The sequence below is a fragment of the Thalia democratica genome, chromosome 7, assembly GCF_965202585.1.
Source record: "Thalia democratica chromosome 7, ktThaDemo2.hap1.1, whole genome shotgun sequence".
Taxonomy (NCBI): Eukaryota; Metazoa; Chordata; class Thaliacea; order Salpida; family Salpidae; genus Thalia; species Thalia democratica.
In genome coordinates, this window is record NC_139171.1 from 8,358,687 (window position 1) to 8,385,151 (window position 26,465).

Consider the following 26,465-nt stretch of genomic DNA (forward strand, 5'->3'; position numbering starts at 1 on the left):
TCAGAAATATTTAAATAACTTACTTGTTAAATTATAATTAAATAATTTACTTACCAGTAAATTGAGAGATATTTTTTTCTTAAAACAAATAACTATGTCTATAAAAGTCGTAAATTATAAACTATGTCGTTGAAAAACATATTTAGACTTTGTTTTTTGTAATAAAACACAAGTCAATTGATTAGTTTTTAAGTAAATTAAGATACAAACTAGGCTGTAATAAATGATCTTAATAGCTATAAGCGAAATTAATTTAGTATTTAAAAGTTATTCATAGGTCAACAACTAACTGATATTCATTGTTTTTCAGCTTGTTTTAAGTTTAGTGAATAACTATATGATTAAAAGTTTTAAAAAGAAGCAAGCTAGACAAAGAAGCCGTTTTATTTTTTAGTTAAAAAAAGTGTTAAAAGTTACTTAGTTAGACAACTTTTTAAATTTTATTAAAACCAATTTTGTTTACTGTTAACTAAACAGCTTTAAAGAGCAATCTTAAGGAATAGTAAAGGGCTATTAAAATCTATTGTAACAAGGTAATTTAAATTGTTAATTCTTAGTCTTGCTGCTTTATGCTATGATTGTGTACCAAAATCTAAATTTTATATCTTATTAAACTTATAAAATAGAGCGTAGAAAATATATTTATTTTTAATAACTTATACGAACCTTATGAACTAAAGAGGTATATAACTAAATTGTATTAATACTAGTGTGATTTTTCTAACAAAATTTGAAAAAAAAATTCAATTTTTTATTTGATGTTCACTACAGTATTTCATTTAGTTGTTACTGATTAGTATTAAAAGAAAATATAATGAAACGACAGTTGTGCGGTAAGTTAAAAAACTTAAAATGTTTGATAAATTAAATGTTGTTATTTGTAATTATATACTTTAGCATAAACAGTATTTTATTCACTTCAAGAAAACACAAATACTAAATTGAAAAACTTAAATTTAATCAATTTTTTATATAATTCACAGAAACACTTGTTTCAGCAAAATAAATACTTTTGGTAAATTTGTGAATCGAAGCGACTTTTTGTAATGGTACTATTTTTAATCTTTACATATAACGTACTTTATGAACAAATTACCTTTTAACACGTTGTTTTGATAGTTCTTAGTTTAAATCAAGGAACAAGCTTAGTATTGAAATGGAAATGGAATTTTAAAAATTTTATTTTTTATTAAGTTTTAGTACTACCTGTTTTAATCAACAAACTCTCGATTTCATTGTAAGTTTTGTTTTATTGAATACAATTGGCACCAAGTGTAACAAAATGAATAAATAAGTCATAGTAAAGTAAAATATATCAAATTTTTTTATACTAAACACCATAAAAAATTTTACGTTTTACTTATTTCAGCATAAAATTATGTAAAGTATTTACACTAGGATTAAAAAGACGGTTGTGTCGAAGGATAAAAAAAACTAGTTTAAAAAGTCTAATAATACTATGATTTATTAAACTAAGCCAATAAAACTGTACATCTTTGAGTCACAAGTCTGTGATTTACATTAGGAATAATCATAGATCGTTTTGCTGTGACAATGAAGAATCATTCTGTTGCTGAAATGGAGAACTAATTTTTTGTGGCAATGAAGAATCATTTTGTTGCTGAGATGGAGAACTAATTTCCTGTGGCAATGAAGAACTATTCTGTCGCTGAGACGAAGAACTAATTTCGTGTGGCAATGAAGAATCGTTTTGTTGCTGAGATGAAGAATTAATTTCCTGTGGCGATAAATAATCATTTTGTTGCTGAGTTGAAGAATTAATTTCTTGTGGCAATGAAGAATCGTTTTGTTACTGAGATTGAGAACTATTTTCCTGTGGCAATGAAGAATAATTTTGTTGCTGAGATGGAGAACTAATTTCCTGTGGCAACGAAGAATCGTTTTGTTGCTGAGATTGAGTGTTAATTTCCTGTGGCAATGAAGAATCATTTTGTTGCTGAGATGGAGAACTAATTTCCTGTGGCAATGAAGAATCGTTTTGTTGCTGAGATGGAGAATTAATTTTCTGTGGCAACAAAAGTTCATTTCGATGCATTTTTGCTCTTTTCCTGGCTGCTCTTCTAGCACCACGCCTAGAATCTCTTATAGCAGCAACGTGTCTCCTATATATTATCCAAACAACAGCTAACTGTTGTCTATACAAGCTTCTAATAGCACTTCGCTTCCTAAATCGTCTTCGAGCACCCATTTGTCGATTATTGATATCATAAATTTCATGTCTATATCTTCTTTTAACAACAGCTAGTTTCTGCCTATACCTTTTTCTAGCAGCAACTATTTTCTTTTTATACCTTTCTCTAACATCAAGCATTTGGATTTTGAAAAAATCTATCTGAAGAAACATACTGTAACGCTTAAGGTTGATAAATTTAGTTGTGGTTTTGCTTCCTAATCTTGTCTTTTTGGTTAGAATTGTTTTTTTCTTAAAAATTGAATGCAGTTACAAAATATATCAACAATTTATTTTGACAGCCAGATGTATATATATATAATCACAAGTTTCGGTAAATGCTACAAGTAGTTAAACATTGACTAAGTTCTTTAATAGTTATTAATTAAAAAGTTTGTTCTTATACATATCATTTTAATGATCATACTTTTCATTAACAACTTAACAAACGTAAATATGATTGTTATTAATAATAAAGATTAATCATGTGTAATATTCATATTGTTAAACATTTTACAGTTCTACATTCAAAATGTTTTAACATAAGGTGAAAAATTATAAAAAAGGAAATTCTAAACGAAATAACATTAATTTTAAATAAACTATCGAATAAACTCCACTTACAAACTTGTTTGAAGTTAAATTCCATAACATTATGATAAAAACTGTATTAAATAAAGATATAGCTTAAGAACTGATTAACAAAAACAAAATATAATATTTTCTTATTAAAATAAAAACTATAAAGCGAAATACTCTTCAATTATAAAAAAATTATATTTTGTCCTCGATAAGAAATAAAAAGGTATCTATGTAGCGCGCGACTCGACAACCGAAAGCATTTTTCGTACACCAGGTCCAAGAACGATGTTATTTTGAGCGCTTTTTTATCCATCAATAAACAATATAAACATACATGTTTGTCAAATATGTAATAATTATTTCTTATTCCTACTTATTTTAAGTCTAGCAGTAAAATATTCAAAAAATTGTTTAAAATAATTTTTGTCAGGTAATGCTAATTAAGAGTAACTGATCCTTTGATATTTCAAGAAAATAACAAACAAGTTTGTTTCGGTTTAAAATTAATTTCAATGTACTAAATTTAGTTTGAAGCTGAGCTTTTTTTTTTAAGTTTCTAAACCGTAACGTTTGTTAGTTAATGTGTCATATACTGCTAAACGTTTTCATTACGAAGAAAAGAATTAAGTTCTGCACCAGGTTTTTATGATAAAAATGTTCACTTAAGTTGGTTTTTGTTAGCTGTACAAATGATATACCTTAAAACAAAAAGGTTACTAATGAAAACTATACATGCTTGGATTGTTTTTTACAAACTTAAACTATACTTACTTATAGCGATTTAAAAGCTGGATAAATATTTTAGTTTTGCTATTAATTAAACAATGTCTAAGAAGTAAAAGTAATTTTCATAAGTGTCTTTGGTATCGATAGATTTTTTTAAAAACAATAGTATAATCATAACATTTTAAAATGCTTTTAAAATCAGGTTATAATTCGTCTAAATCTAAAACATTTTTAGAACGTTTTTAAAAAAATTTAAATATATCTTACATAAACTATGAAAGTATACATGTTAATTAAGTTTTTATTCTTTTTTTGACTTTTAATTTTTGCTTATAACTTTTAAAATGTAATATAATTTATAACTTAGTTTTTGAACTTCAGTAGTAGAAACTCGTTGAAAAACAGTATTTTTAAAACCTGTAAATAAAATATAAATATTCTAACAGTTTAAGCTGAACATTTTAAAAATTATATTAATTTTAAATTTAGTGTATTGTTTTAATGCTATATTTTTAAAAATAAGAAAAACACAGGACTAAATTAGTTTAAAGTTAAATACTAAAGTAGCGACAAAACTTAATGAAGTTTTTTAATTTTCGTCATAATTATTTTTTACAAAAGAAAAATATTAATCATAATGTTTTAAGAAAGACAGATAAGCCGTACACCGGGGTCCAAAACAAATCCAATTAGCTACTGTTTCAGACAAAGCTATACTAAAAATTACAAATACAAAAAAGCTATAAAATAGCCTCAAATTAGTTTACATAATACAAGAAAGCCGTATTTTTGCATTGAAAATGTTCTGAATAAAGGACGAAAGCTTTGCATTTAAAGTGTTTGGTTATTGTTTCATTATAATGTTTTTTTATGAAGTTTTATTCATTTAGTTATTGTACTTTAAACTAATTTTATGTATTTCCACCTTACTTTAAACTATACTTCTAGTTCTAAATTATACAATAAGAGTACTCAACTAGTCAAAATATTTAGTTTTGTGTTATAATTCAAAGGAATCAACTTAACCTATTAAACTATTTAAATTATTTTAGCCTATTGTTTTGTTTTATAAATAAAGTAACTTTCAACTATTAGTTCAAACGAATTATTGAGATAAAACTAATAACTAAAGAGCCTTACAGAGCTTTTTTTATTGTTATCACAATATGATTTAATAAAAACCCGAATACTATTTCTTATCAAAAAAAGAAACTGCTAATTCTATACTCATTTATAAAACTTTAAAGAAAGAATTTAATTTCATTTGTTAAGAGATACATAAGTTAATTAGCTTTAAACATTTGTAAAATACAGTTTTATTTGCATAAGGACTGTCTAATTAAGGGGTTGCAAACATACAGCCTGCGGACCGGATCCGACCTTTGAAGTGAAAATTGACTGGCCCTCCAATGATTACAAAATTTAACTGGAACCCGACCAGCGGAAAACTGCGGCTTGCGAGCACGTTAGTCTTGGCCCCTGACCAAAAGTTCTAATTTCTTCACACTCTTGATTATTGAACGAAAAGCAAAACATAAAATACCTTCGGTGCAAAGAACAGTAAATTTGAAACTTCTCTTAATATTAAAATGTGAGCACATAAAATAAACTATTGTCAAAATGAGTGATTTAAATTTAATAATTTTCGTAATTTAAACTAAATTTATCCACACCTGGCCCGCCGGCTTAAAACGTTGCTCAACCTTTATCCTTATTTACATCGATAGGAAATGAAATTAAGTGTATCATTACAAAAAAATATTTCAATTCAAATAAGAAGTAAATAAAGATTTGTAGTAACTTAATGCCAAAAAAAAAGCCTAATCGATGTCATATTGTATCTTAAACTTTAGAGACAAAGTTTATTTAACGAAGTATAAGATATCTTCTAACTATTACAACTAAAATTAAATGGCTGCTAACAAATTTTTACTTATAAGATTCTTTCATTAAAGACATTAGTACTAAAAGTATTAAAATTACTAGCAAAATTATTTAAAACGAAAATAAGCTTAAGAAGGTCCTTAGGTTATAAAAAGATAAAACTCGATAATAAGCTTATTTTTGATCTTAATACTTGATACTTAACATTTAAAATAGTTAGAAATTTAACTTTTATAAAATTTTTCACATTTTTTTGTTTTACTTAAAAAAAAATAATAAGAAAATATCTACATACTATTCGATTTTAATAGTATTTACCGTTCTGTTACAAACCGTGCATAAAAAAAATTCAAGTTCTTTTCAAGTAAGATACACTTGTAGTTATAAATTGACTTAAATACTAAAAGATCAAATAATCATCAACAGTAATTACAAAAAAAATTGTTCACAAGATCTTAAAACTTTTTTAAAACGACTGATGTTTTGCAATGGGTAAAAGTTGTATAAAACTTCTTTTAAATAACTGCCATTTTTTTTTGTTTTCAAACAAAAATAAAAAACAATTTTTCCGATCTAAAGTTTTATTTTTTGTTTAACAAAAAAAACAGGAGTATTAATACTAAACTCACAAGTTTTGTAAGCAGGAATGTTTAATACTACACATTAGAAACAGTTAATAAACTATTCATCCAGTTACTAAAAAACTATAAAAAGAATAATACAGTAATTAGTAAAGCACCAATTTAATCAATATCTTTAACTTTAATCTAAATCTCTGTATATATATTTATACATTAACAATTTTATTATATATAAAGATTTAAGTTAGTTGTCTGAAACTTATATTTATTCAACAAAAATCATGCAGCTGAATAATGACAATCTAGACTGGATAGAAGATAATAACAGTGTGGAAAGCTTAAAGATTTGTTTTCAAGCCGCTTTTAGTCTGTTTTCAGAACTGCTCTTACCATTTGACGAATACTAAACTGAAGCCAGAGAAGAAAGCGAAGGAACTTTCATAGTTAATTCAACTTTATCACACTATCCGAGTGTCAGAACAGTTGTTTTTAACAACCCCTCACTCACTCCACTAGACTTCCAAGAAGTCAGGAGTGAAGACGATCTTAGAACCGTGGAGATTGTAGATCATTAACTTGTAAACGCCTGTTGTCTCAACTCCGACAACGTCATCTGAACATTCAGCCCACGATTCAGTTTCAACTGAGCTTTAAATTCATATTGAAGTCAAGATCTAGCTTTAGATTCATCTAAAACTGGAGATCCAAATCTAGATTTATCTTCATCTTAAGTCCCAGGCCTATATTAAACTCCAGCTCTAAATTCAATTCCAGCTTCAGCTTCAATTTAAATTCAAGCTCTAGATTCAACATTAACTTTAGCTAAAATTCAACTTCAATTGAATCTTCATCTACATAACTTAAAAGTTATAATTTTTTGTATAATTGACTGATTGTATTAAATTTTAAACTTAAGTAAAGAACTGATTTGCAACTTATAATTTTGACTAAAATTTTTTATTCATTTTAAAAACGTATAGATTTTTTTTCGTTCTCTCTAACTATTGCAATTGTTTATAAAATGAATTACAAAGTTTTTTTTTTTGCACCAATAAACTCTATGCTTATATTGAGTATTAGTTTTAATTAATGTAATCGAGAAATCTCGAAAGTTTATTAAGTTAAAATCAACAATATATTAACTGCATTAAAGATTATGGAATTAATATAAAGTATAACTTGATAGTAACAAAATGTATATAGTTTTAAACCAGAGGCAGAAAACTGGGCGAATAATAGTTGAAAATAAATGTGTTATTTATTAAACGATAGAAAAAATTGTTTTCTTGCTTTTGATTATCGATCTGTACATCACATACTTTTATACTATCTTACGAGCTGAAAAAATGAATTTTTTTTCTAAACTTTTAAACCGTAAGTAAGCAAACCTTACGTTAAATAATCTTTCAAAACTAAAACAATACATGAAATATAAAATGGAAAGTGATATGCTGGTAACAATTGAAGATGCAAAATAAATATCAAAAAATATCTACTAGTAATGAGTTGTCGTGATGGTTTTAATATTCTCAAGTTAAAGTTAAAGAGTAAATAAGTTAATTATACACAATTTCCAATGACTAAAATTGGATATATATTTTTAATTAGCAGTTGCACAAACAAATGTAGAAGTGATTTTTAAGGTTTACAATAGTTAAAAGTTAATATTTATAATTAAACAAACACAAACAAAAAAAATAGCTTAACAAATTTAGAAGTTCAAACTTCAGCTTCAACACAAACTTCAGCTCCAGATTTAATTTCAACTCAAACTTTGACTCTAAATTTTACTTCAAATCTGACTCCAGCTTAAGATTTAACTTTAACTCAAACTTCAGCTCTAAACTTGACTTCCAGGTTGACTGATTTGAAGAGAAGAACTTATGTCGGGAGAAATGACACTTTTGATAAAAACCCTCGTTTAAATTCCGACCAAGAAATTGAAGCTGATGAAGAAATTTTGAATGGAGATTCTGCAGAATTAGTTCTAGATTCAACTGAAACTCCTGCCCCAAACTCAAATCTAGTTTTAGCTCAATATTCTAACACTGACTCAACCGTGGATAACAGCTCCCGAAGAAAATGAACTTACCTGAATTCAGTTGGAGTTTCTATTTAATAATATAGCGACATTGTACTTATGTTGCGATTTGTGTTTTTATCTTCTAGTGTTTTTGTCTAATTCAAAGTGAAATTTTGTTTCAGCATCACATTTTTCAATTGTGTATGAAATTTTATAGAGAACTATTTTCGCATAAATAAATTTTCATGCTTAAACTGAGTATTACTTTTAATTTCAATTAGTTTACATCATGAAGTTGATCCTCATCGAGAAAATTTTCAACTTTTTATGTACGACTTCATGAATCATAAAAACTTAAAAAAAATATTACTTACATGAAATAAAATAAATAATGATGAAATAAAAAAAACACATTAAACGCTTCTATAACATTACAATTTTAATCTGGTTAGCAGCTCAAGTATACGCTCAAAACAACAATTAATTAAAAAATTTTGTTTAAAAATAAGTAATTTAATTTTAGGAAAATATACTATATAAAATTGTTAGTATTATAAACATGGGGGTTATGATGTGATAGTAAGGATTAAAGTATTGAAATATTAGCAAAAAATGGCTTTGTATTGTTGCTAATTTGCCTAATCTTTATAAAGTCATATACATTATCACAAAACTATTAAACTTAATAGGTTTTTTATATGATTAGACAATTTTTACAGAATGTCGTACACCTATAAAATAATTTATTATAGATACTAGAAATACACTACTAGACTTTTAATCGAGAGTATAACAGGTTTTCTAAAAAAATAGTATACATAATATATTAATTATCAGGATTTTAGTCTTCAAGGTTTGATATTAAAATTTAACTAAGAGCCGTAGAAACAAGAAAATTTCAAATTTAATTGTTTTATTTCTTAAATAAAAATTTAATAGATAACTTATGAGTCATTTAAATAAGACTTATAGTATTAAATAAATATGATAAAACAAATCTTGTATATATGATATTAAAATAGAATAATTTTGTAATAAAAATTGGATGAAGTATATGTTATCAAAAACTTATTAAAATGAAAAATAACTAATAATAACTTATTTTAAAATAATAATTTCAATGAGTTGGAGTTTGAAAAAGTACTTTTTTTGTAAATATATAGCTAAATTATTCAAGACAATGAGTTTATAACTACTGATATCATTAATGAATTTAAACTATGATGCGTAAGAAGTACAAGTTTCATCACATTATAAACATCAGGACTGTTTGATACCAGTAAATTTATTACCAGAACAATACTGAACCTTGATTATACGTGCTACTCTTTTATAAATTATATGAACAGTTTTTTTTTTGTCTTACAAGAGAGTCCTAATCTCGCTAAAGAGAATAAACCAGCAAACTCATTGAAATCTCCAAGTTCATTCGTTGCTTAATGTTAATTATAATATTTGTTCAAATTGTACTTAATAAATTTAATAAAGGAACTTCTTCAAAATCTACTTCTGTGTAACTTTTAAACAAAAATAATTATTTATACAATGAACTACTGTGAACTGTTATCGTATGGTACTTGAGAAAATTTAAACCAAGACTAACTTTTTTCATGCCCTAGAATTATTTCGTTATCCATATGTTATTAAACTACGATGTTTTCTATATTTTATCTACTTATTTTCTTACTTAAGGCTTCTAAGGTTTCCCAACGTTTAGTTTTGGCAATGTTTTGATAGCTAGTAGGAAATTGTTATAGTATGTGGTGTACGACTCGATAACCTAAATTTATTTACGTTCACATATTTTGAGCGTCTTTTTTGATACATTATCAACCAAACGCCATGTCAGTTTTTTTTTTATTTAATTATTTATATTTATAAAATTATATAGATTTATATTACAGGAGCGAATCAGGTTGTATTATATTAAATTCACAAAATAGTTATATTTAAATTTTTTGTTACACTTCCATGTGATTATCTTTATTAAATAATGATTTTTGTTTTCGTTAATAGTTTTAAAGATGTCTTGATAACATTAATTAAAACTAATATTCAGGTTAAGCATGGAGTTTATTGTATTAAAAGAAATATGATAAAACATTATAAATACATTTGCAATAGCTAGAGAATGAAATAATACTTATAAGTCTATTAGTTAATAGAAAATCTAGTTAAAACAAATTATAAAATACCAAAGTTTATACCGTATTACTACTAGTAAATAATACAAAAAGTTTACAAAACTTACAACATTAACAACTCAAGAGCTCGAGACTTAATTGTTTATAGCTGGAGCTGGAGTTGGACTTGAGTTTTGGGCTGAAGCTAAATCTAGAGCTTGAGTTGAATTTAAAGCTGAAGTTTATGTTGAAGTTGAATTTAGAGCTGGAGTTAGGTTTGAAGTTAATCTCAAGGTCGGAGTTTGAGCTGAAGCTGGAGCTTGAACTGAAGTTGAATCTGAAGTTCGAGTTGAATTTATGGCTGAAGCTCGAGTTGACGTCAAGTTTAGAGCTGAAAGTTGTGTTGAAACGGCGTTTGTTTGATTTTCATCTAAGTGTTCATCTTCACTTCTATCTTCGGAAAACAAAAGTTCTTCAGAACTAATTTCTTCGCTATCAGAATAAATTAATTCTTCATAACTAATTTCTTCACCATCAGAATAAATTTCAGCTAATACCCTATTAAAATTTTCTGTGTCAGCTTCAATTACATGTGCATTTTCATCGGCATTTTCTTCTCCGGCTTCAGTTTGATATTGGTCCATTGGTATGACTAGTTCCGAAAACAGGTTGCAAGCGGCTTGCAAACAAATCTTTAAATTAACCTCACTGTTATTAGTTTCTACCCAACCTACACCAAGATTTTTATGCTGCATAACTTTTGATAACTAAATAAAAGTGGTTACAACTAACTTAAAACTTTTGAAGATTATAAATACAGCGATATGACTAGGTATATATAGAGAAAATTAAATTATAACTAACGAAGTTTGATGAAGTTAGTGCTTTATTGATTACTCCATACTTTGGTAATTACTTTAGTCTTTTGTTTAATAAAAGTTTTTTTATAGATTGTTTCTCAACATTCGTATTTGTGAAACTTATTACTAAAGTATTTTTACTTTAACATTTTGTAGAACAACGAAGTAAAACAGTTTCTTAAATAATTTGACTAGTTTAGTGTTTTTCTAGGTTAACTATTTTAAAATTTTTTGGTAATTGAAGGGTTTTTTTTAAATTTATAAATTGCATAAAATAAATTGTACTGAAGGGAATTCTAATTGTTTTTAGTAAAATGTTTTAACGTTGTGAAATTGTTCAGTAATTTAAAAACTTAGAAAAATTTTAAAATAAAAAATAACTTTCTTGTACTTGCTACTAATGTTCGAATGCAATATTAAATGATATAAAATTTATGTTTACAATAACCAGCTGTTTAAGAACAAAAAATGATTACTTGTTATTTTGATAAAATATGGTTTAGATTAGTTAAACATTTTGTGCATTTTACTAAATTCTTGATTTTTTATAAAAGAAAAACTCTACTAAAAAAAATTCTTTGATAACGAACTTTTCTAACTCGACAAAAATAACAAAAAAATCTTTAAAAAATCATTTTTATAACAAATATTTTTCTAAATAGAACAACTATTTTTTTTTACATTTACAATTCAATTTTGTGACTTCGAGTAAGCATAATGCAGTTCGTAAAGAAATAAATTCTCCTAAAATGTACTATCGTTATTTATGGGGTTTCTATATACAGTGTAGCCTGTTTTTAGTCATAAATAATTTTTTGATTATTTTTTAAACACTTAAATTCAACTCAATTAACAAAGGTGTTTCTAAGATACCTAGGAATTAATATTTTCGAAGCTAAATACATGTTTAATAAATTTTAAGTTTACTTTTTATGAGTTCAGACACTTTTTAAATTTCAAGTTAATTTTACTGATATTTAAATTGTCTAATATTGACAACTTGTTTGGTAAAATAAAGACACTTAACTAAAATTTACAAATTATTAGAGGTAATATTCTAGTTTATTGAGACTAAAAAAAGACGCTCCAAATATTTGGTTCTAGGACTTGGTGCACAAAGAACTTTTTGGTTATTTTGTCGCACACCACGTATGGACATTTTACAACATGTTGCTATATTTCGTATATTTGTTAAACTTAAAACTATCATTGTATTTGAAATAAATAAAGTTTATTTTATTTTATAACTACAAGGGACACAGACCAGTAACACTAATTGAAATTAAATCAAATTGCAATTTATTTAAATCACTTTATTTTCTAATTAAAACGAAAAAAACTAACTTAAAAACTTTTTACATTGTTCTTTGTTTTCACTTTAATATATATTAAGATAACCAGTGAATAAGCTAAATTTCTTAAAGTCATTACATAAACCATGTAACTTAAAAGAACTCAAATTATTCCAACTAAAGATTGTTTAAGTCAAAAAATTTACTTGAGTAAAACTTGCCAAAAAAAAACAAAGAAGTGTTAATTTGTTAATTATTAGACTATTTTGAAAACTTTACAAAAAAAAATGTATAAATAGATTTCTAAAGTTTATACAGTCGAGTACTTAATTATATTATCCAAAAAAGTATTTTTCTAGTTTTATAGTTTAAAGAGCCATGTAAATTAACGATACTAAAAAGATTAATTGTAAAATAGTTAAAAAGTAACAGCTTAAAAAAAAAAAAAACTAAAAGTTAGCTTGTAGTCTTTTTTTTTTTTTTTTAAAAATTTAAGTGTTCAAGTAAATTCTTTTTATGTCTATAAAATACAAAATATTACAAAATAAGTATCTATAATTTTTTATTTATATGGTTCTCTAGAAGAAACCAATTTTAGATATACTTAATGTTGTGCCTCCGCAGTAAATTTTGTAAAAAGGTTAATGTTTTTCTGACAATTACGTGCCAAAGTACATTTAAAACAATTGTAAAATAATGTTTCTTTATAGTTCCAAATTTGGTACTTTCCCGTATAAAAAAGTAAGCTCTTTCCCAAGTAAAATGGAAAGGGATGTTACACATTATCTAATACTATTTTAGATATGCATTGTATTAAATTCAAATGTTAATAATTTCGAGTTAAAGTAAAGTTTATATTTTGATAGATATCAAAGAAAGTATTAATTTGACTAAGTGAAATTTTTTTAATTTCTAAAGATTTTAACTGTTTTTTAAGATATGGCTAAAATAAGTTTTAATACCTATTAAAAAACATATTCTTATTTTAAAAAATTATAAATTCTGTGTTATCTCAGAAAACTGTGCACACTAGTGTGTTAAATTATTTAACTGTAAAAAAAAACATTGTAAGGTAATAAATATTCTTAAATAATATTAGTTTTGTGTTTATTATAATAAAGAGCTAGTTATACCATAAATTGAAAATTGTTAACACATTATTAATTTTGTAAGAAACCAAAAATATGAAAATATTAGTGATTTAAAAAAAAACAATTTATTCTTTTACCTAGTGTGCACACCTTTTTTAAAGGTTGAAGACCAATGATTTAGATTTATTGTTAGCATTTTAATTTTTACAGGGATATGTATATATATATATATCTATATATATTACTTTTTGAGATATGACCCCTTTTTTAGCATGTTTGAGTTTTCAGAATCTTCATGTAAGCTATCATTAGTGCTTATTTTATTTTAAATTTGTCTAATTAATGTTTTGATCCTAAGTATGTTTATCCTTTTATCTTCATTCAATTTTTAGTTTATATAAAAAAGTTACTCAAACAGTAATATTTTTGGATAAACATTGAAAGTATTATGATGGGATGAAAAACTTTTTTTATTAAATTTATTACTTCTTATGAGTATTTATATCTTGTGCTTTTTTAACTTAAAACAAGCCTAACTTAATTAATTTTAATGAAACACTAATTTAAAACAAAGTTTGTTTGAAATGATTAGCTAATCAAAAACTACATTTTTTTTTATGGTAAAATAGAAACATTAGTCTCAAACTCTACCCTTGCAACAATAAACTTTTTCTAAGAAAAAAAAATCATGTTAGTTAATTCAAAGATTGAAATTTTACAAATTTTACTACCTATTTAAGAAAACTTATGCAACTTAACGTAATGGTTTTAAAATATATATTTTTTTATCTAGAAATCTGTACAATATAATTTTTTGTGTTGTGTGTTTTGGAAGTCATTTTTTACAAGGTTTAAATTTAAAAGCTTTATTTTACCATTTTTTTAACATACTCAAAACAGTTTTTAGAATTTTCTGATCTTTTTCTGTACATGAGTACATTATGCACATGATCACATTGAAATTTATTAAAGAGACTCAGAAAAGGACTAGCAGTTGTTTTAAGAACATTATGAAATAACTTTTTTAATTTTTTTTCCTATACTTTTTGTGTGTAACTACACAAAGTAGTTGCCATTCAGTAAAGGTAGTCAGCAAAAGTCCAGAAATTTTTCTTGAAATAGGAATAATGTTTTTCAAAGTGTCTGAAAAATATTTTATAATTAAAAAAATTTTTTTAAATAATAAGTTCAAGCACATTTTATTTTTATTAGAAACAATCAGTAACTGAGAGTGTGTAAAACTTTGTTTTAAGATTAATATTTTATTCAAAATTTATACAATAGTTTTCTCATAAAGTTTTACTTTCAATTAATTTTAGACAATTAAGTTTTAGAAATTTTGCCTTATCTTGTACTAGTTTACTATGTAATTTATCTTACTAATATAAATTACAAACAGTATTATAAATAATCACAAACAAAATACAAAGTCAACAAAAAACTTTGAGCAATGAGCTACCAAAATTCAAACCTGACAAATTTCAATACAACAAAACTACCAACCCTTCATAATGGTAGCAGTTCGTCATCATCTGATAACAGTGGCAATAGGCAAACTGCTTCACATTTGAAATATGACATTTTGCTGGTGTACGATGCAGAAGAAGATTTTTATTATGCACAGGTGTTTGAAAAAGTTTTGATTTAAACCTGCATGTTTCGATGTAAACTTCCTAGTTAGAGATATTAAAAACAGCATGGTATAAAGTAAATGTATACAAATAAAGATGTATATGTTTTATTTTTCTGCTTATATATTATGTGTTCAAATCTGGGTTGTTTTTATTTCATGGTTTTAAATACTTTTCAAAAATATGTAGTTAAGTTGTGCAGGTTCTGTGCTATATTTGAACAAGTTTTTTTAGGTTTACATGTTGAATCTACATGGATATCAGATAAATTGTGCTTTTAGATTAAAGCAATTTTTTCTCTCTTTTTAAATGTATTTGTTTAAGGGATTAACACGAAAAACTGAAAATTGATTTTATTAGTTCTTAAGAAAAAAATAGTTTAGTGTAAAGTTATTAAGTTCTAGTGAATTAGGTATCAACTTTTGACTAACAATTTTTTTTCTACCCTTGTACCTAACTTACATATTTAAATTAAATTTAGCCTATTTAGTCTTATAGTTTTGTTTGGAGGTAAAGTTATTAGCTTTTAAGTTTAATTTTGTAAAATTGTTGAATATAATTTTAATAAAAAATTGGTCTTTAAAGTTTTTTTTGAGTTGAAAAGAATTTAAAACTTGTATAATCTCATTATTTAAGTTTGTTATTTATAATTATTAACCTTTTTAAAGGTGTTTTTAAGTTAGTCATAGTTCGTGTAGTTTTTTTATTACTATCATTTTAACCTTATTGACATACTTTTTTTTTGATTTTGTTTAAAGTATAGATTTATATGCCTTTTTAGTTATTTACACCTTTTTATAAATTATTTAAAACTAAGTATTTTTGATAAAAACAAAACTTTATAGGACCTTCTGGGCCTGCTTCAAACAAAAAGCCTGAACATTTTTGATTTTGCAAAAGACTGTCCACCAGGACCAACTCAAAGGGAAATGTTTTCAAATGCGTTGAAAGTTTCGATGTACAGTTGCATCATTGTTACAAGGTTGTTATTTTTATTTGTTTACAAAAATTGAATATTAAATGTTTACTTTTGTTTATATGTTGCTGGTAATTTATTATTTAAAAATAATAAACAGTTGCATCTTCTTAGTAGCCAGGTTGTTATCTTTATGATACTTACCAAACACTAGTGTGTCATACTTAATGTTTTACATGCATTTGGAATTTTTTAATACAATTTTGTTGTTAGAAATTTATTATATATGTTAAATATTCTTTGAATCTTTGTTTGTTAAATATTTTATTTTTTCATTGTTTCAATGTAATATTGCATCATTGTTACAAGGTCATTTATATATTGTTAGGCATTTATTTTTGTTTACAACACAGTCTAGTAATTAGGCTTGTTGTTTTAATTTTTGTTATAATAATCAAGTTTTAAGCTAATACCAATCGGATATAAACAGTTGATTTATTTATTTTTGTAATATGTATGAGATACAATTTTGTGACTAGCCTCTTACAGTTGTTTTTTAAGTACTATGCAGCATTGAAATATTATAAGTTTTTTTATTTAACCTATTTGAGTTTTCTAATACTAATTATGATAATTTACCCTTTTATTGCGTTTGAGATGGTATTTAACCTTATTTCACTTTACATAATTGTTTTTATTTAGTTGGCAGTAAAGGGTATTACATTTTTATTTTTACATGACATCTTATGACAAAAAGTTCTATCAAGTTGCATTATTATAGAATTAAAATAAAATCATATTTCAACTCATGTAAATGTTTTGTTGGAATCTTCTTATCAACTTTGTATTATACGAAATAGCAAAATATCATAATTTTTTGTTTGTTTGATAAAATTATCAAAGTTAGAACATTATCCTTTTTAGAATATCCTGAGTCATTTTGTTTTCAATTTTAGATATGTTGAATTTTTTTATTTAAAAAGATATTCTATATCTTATTTCAAAAAATACACAATACTCAAGTTTCATAACAATATATATTTCGTGCTTAACTCATCAGTTGCTTACAGGCAATAATGATAAATTCAAGTTTACAAAAAGGTTGATCATGCCAATTCGATCATCAGACCACAAGCTTCTGTAGACTGAGAAACCGGTTTCTTCCTCATTATGACTCATCAGCTCATTCTACCGAAGCTTGTGGTCTGATGATCAAATTGGTATAATCAACCCTTTTGTTAAACTTGAGCTTGTCTCACGGCATACAAGAGTCCAGGCTTCTGCTCTGCAGACTTTAGCCAATTTTTTTGTTGACAATAAAAATAAAGTTTCAAATCTAGCTTATGTAGTGAAAATGTAATCAATGTAAAAGTAATAATAAAAGAGCAAAAGGTCAATACATAAGTACTTCCAATTACAATGCTAAATAAATAAAACATAAGAAACAGAATAATCAAAGTTTTTATGTTTACACAATTTAAGTTTTCTTATTAAAATACATATAGCCTCAAGCTTAATTAAATCAAAAGAATTAAAACTATTTTTAATAATTTTAAATCTTTTAAAGTTATAATTAATTGCTCAATCAAAGTTATAAATAGGTGTTCTGCAATAGCAGATCTTTTTGAAGCATTTACTAATATCATAGAATTATTTTCCTTGTTACTCATTTTTAAAAATTCATCAATACTATTTGGAACATGTTCTTTTATCCTTTTGCCAAATTGCCTTAAAGTTGTTTTGTTCAACACACTTAAGAGTTCATCAAACTCTTTTTCATCTTTCTTAACACAAAGCAATCGTCAACATATCATTCAATATTTGATATAATATATAACAATAATAGACAATAGTCAATTTGATATGTTGACGATTGTTTTGTGTTAAGAAAAGATGAGAAAGATACATTATTTTTATTCAACAAAACAGCAAATATCATTTTTCATCAGCAGAAACTTTCCCACAAATTTCTGGTTAAAGTTTACAGCTGAGATGTGTATTATAAACATTAAGGTCATTACAAAAATAGTTTAAAAATAAAAAACACTTTGTTTTAACAGAAATTTTCTTTCAAACTTCTGGCTGAAATTTAAAACGGAAATGTGCATACAAAACATGCTGCAAAACCCAGCGATGCAGAACAGCATCATAGTTGTTGTCATGGATATCACTGTCAAATTGGGGGATCTACCTTTAGAGCTTCAGGTGATGTCTCCCCTTTTGAGGGGGGAGAGGTACTTCATGCACAGGTTCAAAAAATCTTTTCAAGGTAAGTTTGTTTTTCTAAATTTTTTTATGTTACTTGCCGGACTTTTTAGTAAGCTCTCATATAAAGGTAATTTTTTAGGTTACTTATTAATGTAAGCTTTTAATTTCACTTTTTCATGGTATAGTGTAGTTTATTTGTTTATATTTGTACAAAAAATTGTCTTTATATCAGGATTGCCACATACTCCTGGTAGTTAGGATATCTCAGGTTTTTTTGATCAATTACTCAAGTCTCAGGAAATTTTATTGAACTAAAATCATTAATTTTTGCATGAAAAATGTGGTTTCTTTATTTGTTTTTTTGTGATTATTTTAACAATTTCAGGTGTTTAATTTTAATTAACAGTTTTTTTTTGTTTTAGGTATTACTTTAAATTCTTATTTCTATTTTCTTTTAAGTTTAGGCCAACTTAGGCTGGCTTTTTTGCCTGGAAGAGCAAATTGCAACCCTATTAGTTTTTTAGAGTTTGTAAATAGTTTGGCTATTTTAGCTTACTAACTGATTTACGGTGCATGACAATTCAAATTCGGGCCACAACTTAAAAAGTAGTATATATTAAAAAAAAAGTATGTTGGTTTTATTAATTTCTACAAGCCAATTTTTCTTTTTGTAAAATATTTTTTTTTTGATATTGCTAAAATAAGTTATAAAGTTTACTTATTTTTAATATTTGTTCAATATCTTTAGAAATATTTATTATTTGACAGAAAGAAAAAAATTGCTTGTAGATATTAATGATACCAAAATAAATATTTTTTAATTTTTTCAAGTATACAATACTTTTTAAGTTGTGGCCCTTTAATTTTAATTGTCGAATTTGAATTGTCTTGTAACCCTGATTTGCTACCTTTATTTTACACTATATCACTATTTTTGTATTTCCTAATTTTGAAATAATTTTTATTTACTGCCTTGTATACTAATTCATTTAATTGGTACTGATATCATTTTCTTCATTTTCAACAGGGTTACCATTTTTTATACCATCATCACTCAATGCCAGTATCACTTGTAATGACATTCAACCAAGCTCACAAATATCAGAGAGGAATGAATATCAAAACAGAGCTGAATATCAAAACAGACCTGAGTTCCAAAACAGACCTGGATATCAAAACAGAACTGAATATCAAAACAGAGCTGAATATCAAAACAGATGTGAATATCAAAATCGAACAAGTGTGAGTTTCCACTTTAAAACTTTTTTTTAAAGCTTATTTATTGGGTTAAAACGAATTATTTAGTATAGCAATTATTTTCATTGTTTAATTTTTCAATTTCTGATGTGTTGATAATAACATTTGTTTACTTAGAAAAACTTGAAATCCAATCAGTTTAAAAACACTACACTTGTATTATACATTAAGTATACTTTGTTAAGTTAATACATAAGGCTATCTACCAAAATTGCAATTAAAATATAGTTAAAGTGTTAGAAATAAAGTATTTGAAATTATTGTATACTGGCCTTCAAAAGCAAGACAGAGACAGTTTAAAAGCAAAACTTAAAATTCGCAAACACTTAGTTTGTTATCAAAACAAAACATCAAAGAAAACAAAATTCTATCAATGCTAAATCCTTGAGTTTCGTGTGCAGCGAAACAAGCTCGTGTTAACATAAAGTTTTGATCCGTGCCACCTCAACCATAAGCTTCGTGGCTTGTTGGTCAAGTGGTATGATCGAAACAAAACATTAGCTTTAAATAAATTTATGTAAGCAATATATAATTGTATTTGTATATATAATATATTTTTTAAATCGCACATTTTTAATAAATTGTATTTATATATAAATATATATATATACATAAACTATAAATATATTCAAACCATGCAATATATAACAAATTTTCACAACTTTCTTAAATAAACTTTTTTTTTCATATCCACTATGGGTATTCATATTTAGTTTTTAATAACTTCTAAATAAATAGAACATGTTTATCAATTTATTAGTTAGTACTTTAAAAAAAATATTTCAGAACAACTTTGGCCCACAGTCTTTTGATTTCCATACAGCCACTATTGAAAGCTCACATAGAAGGTTAGTGTGTTTTTGAACTAAAATAGTATTTGATTATTTTTGTTAATTATCAAGTTATAGTTTGATGTTCTTGTATTAACTTGTTTTTTTTTTATTTTGTAATAACTTTTTAGATATATTTACACTTAATTAAATTTATTTCATTATTTTGTGAAAGATGATTTTTTTAGGCCGCAGGAACATACAGACTTGACAGGCTTGTACAAAACGAGAGCTCAAGAAACAAAATTTAATAAGTGTGTTAATTTTGTTTTGTTATACTCATGTTAATACATGTTGTTAAAGTTTTTGTTTGGTAATTTAAACCTACAGCCATTTTAAAGTACTAGGGAATTTTTTTAAGTATTTTCGTTTATTCTTTCATCAAATGAAGTTTTCTGAAAAGTAGTTTGTTTAGAATAATTGATATTTTTAAATCTTTTTTTAAAAGTATTACCTCGTAATAAGGAGAATGTAAAACTATTCTGTATCATTACTGCAATTACTTCTTGTTATTATTTTATTGTTGTTTTTTCAGTTACAAAGACGAAAAACAAACTCACATTCCTAATTTCCAAAGCCCACCCCCTTCATATGGTAGTTTGAATGTTTTTCAAATAAATAAATATTAATGTTAGTTATTAATAACTTCTTTTTACAGAAAACTTTGCTACAATTAGCTACCAACCGAGCGCTTTTGGACCTCAGGTAGTTTTAAATTCATTTCAACTAATTTTTTAAATATTCTTTAAAACATGTTTAGAAAGTGTAATTGCATAACAAGGTTTTACTAAAACCTATATTATAAACAATGACTGTAATCTGTTTAGACATTCATTTAAGATTTTATAGATTTAGAAATCAATTTAATTTTGAATAATTACATTTGTCCAAAATAAGATTGTGAATGTGTACTTTTTTTTTAACTTATGTTAATTTTTTCAACAACTGATTATTGTTGTAATCTGTTAACAAACTGTATAAATGTTGTAATAAAAATATTTTTATCCCATTCAGCAACCAGTTAGTGAAGTAAACAATCAAAGAACAAGTTATACAAATCATCCTTCCAACTTCAATCCAAATGTAAATCAACCATCTTCAAATCAATCTGCTGCTTTACCTCAAAGTTTCCATCAACAACCTACAGTCCATCCGAATCTCCCGCCAAATTTAACTCAACCCAATTTCCCACCAAAATGCAATCAACGACCCACAAACGAACCAAATCTCCCGCCAAATTTTAGCCAAGCACCGACAAACCAAGCTAGTTTCCATCCAAGACTAAGTCAAATGCATTCAAACGAACTAAATCACCCGCTAAATCTCAATCAACCATCCACGAACATTTCAAATTTTCCTCCAAATTTCAATCAACCAACTTCAAACCAACCAAGTTGTTCATCTGATTTCAACCAACCAACTTCAAACCAACAGAATTTCCCGCCAACTTCATCAAGTTTCGATTTGTCTCAATGCACTGTTAAGTCACCTCCGAGCAGTTATTTTTCTACTAAGTTCGTTTACAAGACTTTTAATAAGTTTTTCTTATTGTTGTAGATAATTGTGAACAACCTAAGTATTCTCTTAGGTTAATAGTTTGATTAAATATTTTTTTCAGGTTTTTTTGATTAGTATTCACAAACAAAAACTAAAAACTTTGTTATTTTTTTAACATGCTATAGATGAAAATATTGAAAAAAAATTTTTATAGAAGCTTTATTATTATTATAAGGTAAATTATTTTTTAGAAATCATCATTCTGGCCAGCCTGCAAAATCTTTTATCTTTAATGAAAGTAAGTCTGTTTAAATTATAATAAAAAAAAAACAAATGCAAAAAGTAGTTAGTGTACTTAGCATCAAGTTTTAAAACATTTAAGGGTGTATGCGGATTAATATTAATATTTTTTTTCACATTTTTATCTTATTTATATAGTTTTAACCAAGCTACAAGTTGCTTTTTACAGATTTTTAAAACATATTTTAAGAGAAGCAGGTCAAATTTGGAGGCAGCAAAATGTTGGGATAAGTAAGGATATGGATAGCACAAACTAAAACAACAAAAAAGACTATTTCAAAAAAAATCTATTTTCTTCTACAGTTAGATAAATTCCTCAAACTTTTAGGAAACTTTTCTTGTAATTTAAAAAAATTCTTGTGTTAGAAAAGGTAAAAAGTTAAAAATCAAAACTAAATGAATAAAAGTCTTAAAAAATTACTGTTTTTTGTTTATGTTTTATAATTTTTTTATTCTACAATTTTTTTAAATTTTACTGCAACAGATTTTTCTTAATATTGCAAGGGACATACCCTGAAAGTTTGAGGTGTTTATCCCAATAAACGTAGGAGAAGGTAGATTTTTAGTGAAACAGTCCTTTTCGCTGTTTTAGTTTGTGCCTTTTTTAAGGAACCTAATGCTGCCTCCAACTCTGACCTGATCTTAAAAACTATTTTGAGTTTGAAAAATATGTAAAAAGCAACTTGTAGCTTAGTTAAAACTTATAAAATAAAATCAAATACTAAAAAAAGTTATTCATCCCCCCTATGTGCTTAAAATTTCATGAATTTTCTCCTTATAATTAGTAGTTGTTCTTTATATTTGTTATTATAATCTAATTACATCATACATTAATAGATGCTTTCTGTATATATAATATTAGTTATCACATGTTACTTATAGCCTCAGACTTATTGTTAAAATTTATTGTTGTACATAAATTTCAAAATAAAAAAAAATTCAGCAATAAATAAAGTTATATTTCAATCAAGCTTGCAAATTAAGTTTGTCTCTTTATTTTTTTAGATGAAGCAAACGAAAGTATAGAAAACATTCAGGTAGAAATATCTATGAGCTCTGTGGAACCACAAAATGAAAAGTCAGTTTTATTTTTTAAATGATAAAAATATGTAATTGTATTGTTAATAACTAAGCTCTGTATTAGGTTTTTTTCAAGTAATGTCTTACAAGTATCCCAGTTCTATTTAAAAAGAATTTTATTTTATAAAATAACTAAATAATACTTTATAAAGGACCACCTTACAAAGTAGTGTTTTCAAAAAAAGTGAAGAAAACAGTTTTTCAGGTTGTTTTAGTTTTATTATATAAATTTGTTTGCATGAATACGACTGTATGATATTTAAAAAACTTTAATTTTGTGTGGAAGTGTTAGGGTTTTCTCTTAAACTTTTTGTTACTGTTTGAGTCTATTTTGTTTGAAACTAAATTTTTGATTAAAAAGACAACTTTAAAATAAAATAATTACAATTATATTTTGTTATTTGAATAGCTGGGCATTTTTAAAAAATTTAAACGTGTTTCATTTTGAACTGTTTTTAGTTTTTGTTCGTATTGAAATTGTTTCAGTTAACTTTGAACACAAGTTAATATCTTTAAGTTTCGTATAACATTTTATAGTCGTTCAACTCTCTTCATATTTGACCTTTATATTTGTTAGGAGCAATGTTTTTTATTTTTTAATAATTAGATTTAAAACTGAATTATAAGGTTGAGTATTGTGCTGTAGTCATAACACCGAAGAGCTTTACATAAAAATACTTAAAACAAACCCTTGCTTATCATTGTATTAATTTAATTTATTCAACAGAAGCTGGAAGCAGTAATGTGGTTAGTGAAGCAAAATTAACAGGAAAAAAAGTAAGTTTGTTTATTATATTAAAAACTAACCAATTTATTTTTTTGTACGTATATTTTCATGTAACTTAAAGATGACAGGTAACTATGTTTGATAACAATTTTATGAACGTAGTTTTTCAAATTTGTACAATGCATTATACTATAAAATTTTTTCAATTGTAGTTTTAATTTTTTACAATTGTTTTTTAAATGTTTTTACAATTAATTTAATTCTAAATGTAAAGTAAAAACGGTTTTGACGAATAAAATTAAGTAAATAAAAATTTTTAATACATGTAACTTAACTTGTAAACTTAATAAGTGAAACTTGGTATTTTGTTAGGCTTATTTTAAAATCTTTCTGTTTTCTATTTATGTTTTGTAGTTTATTTTAGGAGTGTCTGAAATCAAGTAGTTCACAATCATCGAGCAAAAGCAAAAGCGAAGATCGTACTAGCAGTATTTCAAAATCATTTAAGAGTATTAAATCGTTGTTTAGAAAAAAGCGTTAAATTATCGTATATAGATAACATATATATTTATTGAGAAAACGAGTTAAGTTTAATGTTTGCAAAAGTTTTTATAGAACTTCATTTTTTAAAACACAATTCTATTTTATTCATTTACCAATAAGTTTATTAAGTCTTATTATATATCTAAGTTGACATAATTTGATGGTTTTTTAATCAACTATATTGGTCTTTCATTATAATGTTACAGACCATTTAAATAATTTTACTATTTTTGTGTCTTTAAATGCAAAGCAAATTTATGTATTTTTTTAACAATTTAATTTTAGTGAAACGATAAATGATTTATGTCATAGAATTGTATAAAATTTTTTTTTTTAGTTTAAAGCCTAATGTTTGTTCGAACTGCTAATGTGCACTTATATGTTTTTACATCAAAATCATAATATTTTATTTTTAAGTTTGAACTGCAATACTTTTCTATATTTGAATGATGCAAATTATATTTTTTGAGATTTTGTTACGATTTTGAACTTTTATACAAGTTTTAAAATAACTAACATGAGAAAATTTATAAATTAAACCAACCGATTTATTTCATCATTATCACGTTTATTAAGTTTTAGTTGCAAAATTATACATATTTGTATGATTCAAATTTGATTTATATATTTTTTTTAAGAGCTTAGTACGTTTTTAAATTTCTAAAAGTTTAAAATACCAAAGTTTTAAAATTGAATTTTTTATTAAACCAAATCATTTAAAACTTTAACATTTTAAAACTTGTTTTTATTTTTCACTGATATAGGTTTATTTTATTTAAAAATAAACTATATTCAATCCTGCTCTAAATACGTTTTATAAAATCTTTACTGTAAAAGTCTTTACAAAGAAAATTTTGATAATTTCAGTCTATTTAAACAATTTTTGTACAAGTTTAAGTAATGAGTAAAACTTTTTCTTTAATTTTTATGCGTTCTGAGTAGTTATGTTTTTTTTTTGGAATTTTTCTTAACAAGAGCAATAATTTAATAACAAGAGTAACGTTTTTTTCAAGTTGTCGAAGTATTAAATTTTAGACAAAAAAGATTACCTTTAATTTTTTTTTTTGCATTACTAAGAAAAATTAAAAAAAAGTAGTAAACATAGAACTAAAAATCAAATAAAAATTAGGTATAACAAACTTAAAAAATGGTTAAATTTTTTGTTTTGTTTTCTAAGTATCATTTTTTGGTCATAATGATTTGTAAATGCATATATTTTAATTGTTGAAATATTGAACTTAATTTATATTTCTAGTTTTGATAAACAAAAAGCAAGATTTTTTGAACTAGAATTGAATGCTATATAAAAAGCAAGAATTTTTAAACTAAAATTGAATACTGAGTAAATTAGTGTCTTGTTATTTTTTCTAGTTTGTTAATAACATACAACTAGCAGTTAACAGACTTTTATAAAAGTAAAAATATTTTTTGATGTGTATTGTCTCTAATAAAATGGATAGTTTTTGTTTCCTCTTCTACAATAAATCCAGTATAATGTTCAGTGTAAATCGTTTTACTAAAAACAATAATGTTCTATTTAGTATATAGTTCTACTGAAATTTACTTAGTACTAAGAGTTGATTAGTACTAATATTGTTCTTAACATTATTTTATTTTATTTAAAAAAACAATTTTAATACAACTAAGTTAAGCACATAATTGTTTCGGCATAGTGCATTAGTTTGAAAAATTAAGACACAATCAGTTTAAGTTTAATTTCATTTTTTTTTATTGCAGCTAAAATAATATTATCATATAAAAGAAAAAAAAGATAATTTAAATAATTATATCTAATCTTATAGTTTAAACGCCAAGTTTTTAAGAAATACTAAGGATTGAAAAATTTTTTATTTAACTTTTACCAATATATTTTATGTGGTAGCTATTTAATCTTTTAAATATTATTGCTTGTAATTCTGTAGCATTTAATTTAGAAACTAAATTCTAAAAACATTTATTGCCTTAGTTTTGCAAAAAAAAAGTTGCTTGTGGACTACACTTTTTAAGTATTGCTTTTAATAAAAATTTAATAAGTTAAGCAACAATAAAAGATTAAGCAACAGTCATTATCAAATACCATACAAAATCTTAACTTTTAGTGTTCATTGCAATAATTCATTTTA

At 24.9% G+C, this 26,465-nt stretch overlaps 1 protein-coding gene across 1 annotated transcript; it reads left to right on the forward strand.

Moving 5' to 3' along the window:
• Positions 1-14,787: 14,787 nt before the first annotated feature.
• On the forward strand, positions 14,788-24,340 carry LOC145841103 (uncharacterized). Its single transcript, XM_082948473.1, has 14 exons — positions 14,788-14,977; positions 15,830-15,966; positions 17,961-18,169; positions 19,136-19,350; positions 20,152-20,213; positions 20,384-20,449; positions 20,731-20,789; positions 20,854-20,900; positions 21,210-21,709; positions 21,944-21,990; positions 22,998-23,070; positions 23,225-23,277; positions 23,800-23,849; positions 24,224-24,340. The coding sequence occupies exons 1-14, from the start codon at positions 14,804-14,806 to the stop codon at positions 24,338-24,340; spliced, it is 1,809 nt and encodes a 602-aa protein (XP_082804599.1). The 5' UTR covers positions 14,788-14,803.
• The last annotated feature ends 2,125 nt before the right edge of the window (positions 24,341-26,465 follow it).